General features: G+C 36.7%; 1 protein-coding gene across 1 annotated transcript; it reads left to right on the top strand.

The window, feature by feature from the left end:
• Positions 1 to 3,242: 3,242 nt before the first annotated feature.
• LOC102282051 (small ribosomal subunit protein uS14) lies at positions 3,243 to 3,380 on the top strand. Its single transcript, XM_014482890.1, has one exon. It carries the CDS (start codon positions 3,243 to 3,245, stop codon positions 3,378 to 3,380), a length of 138 nt encoding a protein of 45 aa, XP_014338376.1.
• Positions 3,381 to 5,280: the final 1,900 nt, after the last annotated feature.

The raw sequence follows: 5,280 nt of genomic DNA, 5'->3' as shown, positions 1-5,280 counted from the left end.
GTGTAGGACCCAGGACTCAAGGAACTAATCTTTGACTCTTACCACTCACTCTCCAGGGTGGGTCTGTGCCCGTATATGCTCCTTTTTCCTCTGAGTTCACTCCCAGGGCAACCTGATTGTTTATCTGTGGATCTGTCTTATAGCCTCTGCTGTACAAAGATTTGTCAGTTTCCAGTTGGTCTTCCATGAGAATTCTTCCATAGTGGATGTATTTTTAAAGTGTTTGTTGGTGAAGGTGAGTTCCATGTCCTCCTACTCCACCACCTTGATCAATCCCCTCATCATGCTCTACACTAAATTCTCAGAACTAACTCATCTTAGAGCTATAAGTTGTACTTTTTGACAAACGCTATTTATCTCATCTCCAAGACTCTGGCAACTACCATTCTTCTCTCTGTTTCTTTGGGTTTAGGCTTTTTTTATATTTCATATGTGAGAACATACAGTATTTGTCTTTCTCTGTCTGAATTATGTCATTTAGCATAATGCCCTCAGGTCCATCCCTACTATTGCATATGGCAGGATTTCCGTCTTTTTATTGGCTGAATAATATTTCATTGTGTGTGTGTATGTATATATATATCACATTTTCTTTATCCATTCACCTGTTGACAGACATTTAGGTTGTTCTGAGGTCAGCATGGCTATTGAGAATAATGCTCCAATAAACTGGGGGTGCAGATATCTCTTTGAGACAGTGAGTTCATTTCCTTTGGATATACACCCAAAAGTGGGATTGCTGGATCAGACACTAGTTCTACTTTTAACTTTTTGAGGAACCTCCTTACTGCTTTCCGTAGTAGCTGCATCAGCATTACCATCAACAATATACAAGGGTTTCCTTTTCTCCACAGCCTCATTTATTTTATCTCTTTTTAATAACAGCCATTCTAACAGATGTGAGATGATGTACAATTGTGGCTTTAATTTGCATGTCCTCGATGATTAGGGAAGTTGAGCATCTTTTCATATATCTCTTGGTCACTGGTATGTCTTCTTTGGGGAAACGTCTATTCAGTTCCTCTGCTCATTTTTAAATTGGATTGGTTTTTTGCCATTGAGTTGTCTAAGCTTCTTATATATTTTCAACATTAACCCCTTATCAGATAAATGGTTTGCAAATATTTTCTTCCATTCTGAGGTTGCCATTTTACTGTGCTGATTGTTTCTTTTTACTGTGCTGAAGCTTTTTTTTTTAATCAATAGTTTAATGTAGTCTCACTTGTTTTATTTTTGCTTTTGTTACTTATGCTTTTGGTATCACATCTAAAAAATTATTGTTAGAACCAAAATCAAGGAGATTTTTAGATATGTTTTCTTCTAGTATTATAGTTTCTGGCCTTACATTTAAGTCATTTATCTATTTCAAGTTAATTTTTGTGAATGGTGTAATGTATGGGTCCAGTTTCATTTTCTGCATGTGGTTGGTGGTTATCCAGTTTTCTGCATTTTCTGGTGGTTATCCAGTTTTCCCAAAACCATTCTTTAAAGAGACTATCTTTCCCCCCCACTGAGTCATCTTTGCTCCACTGTCAAATATTAGTTGACTGTATATGTGTGTTTTTACTTCTGGGCTTTCAGTTTTGTTCTACTGGATGACTATATGTCTATCTTCATGCCATTTACTATTTAGTATAGAAACTATAGTATAGTATACTATAGTATAGATTAGTATAGTATACTATAGTAATCTATACTATATTACTATACTATAGTATAGATTTACTATAGTATAGTATACTATAGTATAGATTACTGTAGTATAGTATAGATTACTATAGTATAGTATACTATAGTATAGATTTCAATTACTATAGCTTGTAATAAAGTTTGAAATCAGAAAGTGTAATGCCTCCAGCTTTGTTCTTCTTTCTCAAGATAATTTTGACTATCAGGGGTCTTTTTGTGGTTTCATATAAATTTTAGGATTTTTTCCTATTTCTGTTAAAAATGTCATTGGAATTTTGATAGGGATTGCACAGAACCTATAAATGGCTTTGGGGAGTATGGACATTTAACAATATTAATTCTTGGGGTCCATTAATTCTGATTCAGGACATTTTTTTCATTTTTTTGTGTCTTCAATTTCTTTCATAAATGACATAATTGTTTAGTCATTTTAGTGTTAAAATTTAATAAATTTATGTACAAATTTAATTCTGATTCAGGACATTTTTTTTCATTTTTTTGTGTCTTCAATTTCTTTCATAAATGACATAATTGTTTAGTCATTTTAGTGTTAAAATTTAATAAATTTATGTACAAATTTAATGTACAAATCAAATTTAACCTCCTAGGTTAAATTTATTCCTATGTATTTTATTATTTTTGATGCTGTTGTGAATCTAAGTATAGCTTATCAGTTTTTCATGTGTCTCTCCTAGAATGTATGCTACCTGAGGATAGTCTATTACTCAAATTAAGGACCACTTTAGCAAAACTGAAGGCTCAAAAGAATTATTTGTTCAATTAATAAATTGTTTCAACTCATTGATAGCTATAAATATAATAATAGTTCTTATACCCAAAACTATCTTAAGCACTTTATACATATGTGTCTGACTCCTTTATTTTCTATCATATAGCTGGAAGCTCAGCAATGTATTCACTGTGATCAAAGAGCAGTCTTTCTCTGCTGGGAAGGCCAGCCATTCTCTCTCAGTTTTCAAAGGAATATACATGGAGTATCAAGCAAACACTCCACTCAGCTCCTAACAAATAACAATGAGACAAATAGCCCAGCCAATCTGCTCACACATTTCTGTGTCAGGATGTGTAAGACATCTAGCTCAGGGCCACAAGGAATACCAGATGAATAAGGTCCAGCTCATTCTCCAAAGAGCTCATAACTTTTGCTATTGAGTCAGCCATATCTGACTCTTTGGGACCTCATGGACTGTAGCTCACCAGGATCCTCTGTCCATGGGATTTCCCAGGCAAGAAAACTAGAGTGGGTTGCCATTTCCTTCTCCAGGGGATCTTCCCAACCCAGGGATTGAACCCACCTCTCCTGCATTGGTAGGCTGATTCTGACCTCAAGCCCTAATAAAAATCTGTTGCCCACCCACCCCACCCACTCCCTTCACCAGCACATTTCCCCTGCTGGACTCGCAAAATGTGTGCAGCCAGTTTTATATCATCAGGTAGGAAATAGGAGACTATCTTTCTGAAGAAATCGATCCACCCAAAAGAAAAGACTTCAGCCTTCATTCCTTTCATCTCCTTGTAGCCGAGAAAGCAACATGGGTCACCAGCAGCTCTACTGGAGCCATCTGAGAGAATTCAGCCGGGGTTCTTGCTCCTGCCAAGTATGCTCAAACTATCACGATCTCATCTGGAAATACGGCCTCAATATGTGTCAGCAGTGTTTCTGCCAGTGATGACATTGGCTTCATTAAGTTGGACCAAGTGAACTTCCTTGAATGGATCATTCAGCACATCAGTCGCTCAGTCATGTTCAGTTCTTTGCGACCTCATGGACTGCAGCCTGCCAGGCTTCTCTGTCTATGGGATTCTCCAGGCAAGAATACCAGAGTGGGTTTCCACTTCTTTCTCCAGGGGATCTTCCTAACCCAAGGATCAAACCCAGGTCTCCTGCACTGCAGGCAGAGTCTTTACACAGAAATAATACTAGCTCTTTGTATATAAAATAAAAGTTAAAATTTTCAAAAGAAGAAAAGCCTTCAGAAATTATTTCGAGAGTATCCTAGTGTGAGAGCCAGGCCCCATATCCTATCACTCTGTGGCAGGGTCCACAAACTGGCCAACTCTGTCTAGAAACAGAGCTCCCAGTAATGTATTCTTTACAAGAACAATTAGAAACCACCAGACAATGAAAGGAAGAAGAAGAAATAGCTTAAAGAGTTGAAAGTGGTTGAAATAGCAGGAATTGAGAGTTTTTCATTATAAGTAAAGTACTACTTTTTATTCTTAAATTATGTCCAGTCATTACTTTAATAACGATTAAATTTAAATTTTAATGGGTACACAGAAGCAGAGTAATCTGGAAAGAGGTTTGCCCATTCTGTCAAGGTCTCCAAGGGTAAAATTCCTCACCATGTGGAATATGTAAACTTCAGCTTCTAGTCTCTGACTTTGCAAGCTCAAAACTTCATTTTACCTGCACATAAAAATCAGGTTCATCTCTGGAAGGAGTGAAACTCAATCACACTCATGAGTTGAGGTATAATAATTTAAGATGAGACCTCACCACTCTGGTAGCCAGGATGCCTATATCTGCAAAAATGGTGTATTCATTTTCTAAGGTAAACAATATGGTTAGGTAAACGAGAATCACTGGCTTACACTGAGAAATCACTAAAAAGGTTCAGAGCCCATGCACTTGCCACAAAATCTACACTATTAAGACGGTTGCTTGGAACGAAAAGTAAACAAATTCAGTGACCTCATCCTAAACTGTTACAATGATTCTGCAAGGCAGTGTAATTATTCACTGCCTTAAATATTCAGAATATTCTCTTATTCTAAGAATAAGAAGCTGATGCTCAGAAAATTTAATAGTTTGCCTAAGGTCACACAGCTAGCTTCGATGTCAATAGAGGTTTGTCTGATTCAGAGTATTTCTGTTGTGCCTCATGACCTTCCCAGAATAAACAAGGAAATGGGTGATACAAGGACTACCCTTCTTACCCAAGCAGTTTTCCCCCTTTCTGTCATCAAAGTCCTTTATAAAAACCCGTCTTCTAAATATGGAGGATTAAAAATGAAAGAAAATGAAAGGGAATAATATTTAATGAATGCCTACTTACGTAAAGCTCAGTGCTAACAATTTAAAAATTTTTCTCTACCTATTTTAAAAATAGTTTGTTTATTTAATGCATTTATAAGTCTACCTCTTTTACATACTGTTGTTTATTACATACAAACAGCAGTTATTTTGTATTATTAAACCAGATTTGGAAATTTGCTCTGCCGTATTTTGAAAATCTTCTTGGCACTTTTACATCTGTGAAGTTAATTGCAGAAAAACGTGTTCAAAAGGTCCAGTGTGTCTCCAGTGAGTAATGCCACAGTCAGTTCAGAAAATGAAAATAGAAGTGATAGCATCATATTCTGTTACCACCACTGCTTGAAAGCCAGATTTTAATGAGCCCAGCTCCATAATCTGCCTGAGCGTTTATAGACCTTGGGAGGGGAACTCTAGAGCTTTAGGCTAAAGCAGCAGCAGAGAATGTCTCTCACTAGTTTAAGAACAGTGCTGGGTATGGCTGTTCTGAGGGCAGGCTCATCAACTGTGGCAACTTGCAGGGGGCACCACTC

The sequence above is a fragment of the Bos mutus genome, chromosome 2, assembly GCF_027580195.1.
Source record: "Bos mutus isolate GX-2022 chromosome 2, NWIPB_WYAK_1.1, whole genome shotgun sequence".
Taxonomy (NCBI): domain Eukaryota; kingdom Metazoa; phylum Chordata; class Mammalia; order Artiodactyla; family Bovidae; genus Bos; species Bos mutus.
The sequence above is the reverse complement of the archived record's forward strand: the minus strand, read 5'-3'. Positions and strand labels throughout refer to the sequence as shown.

Coding starts and splice junctions, on each gene's coding strand:
- LOC102282051 (XM_014482890.1), top strand. CDS start 3,243: ATGGGTCACCAGCAGCTCTACTGGAGCCATCTGAGAGAATTCAGCCGG.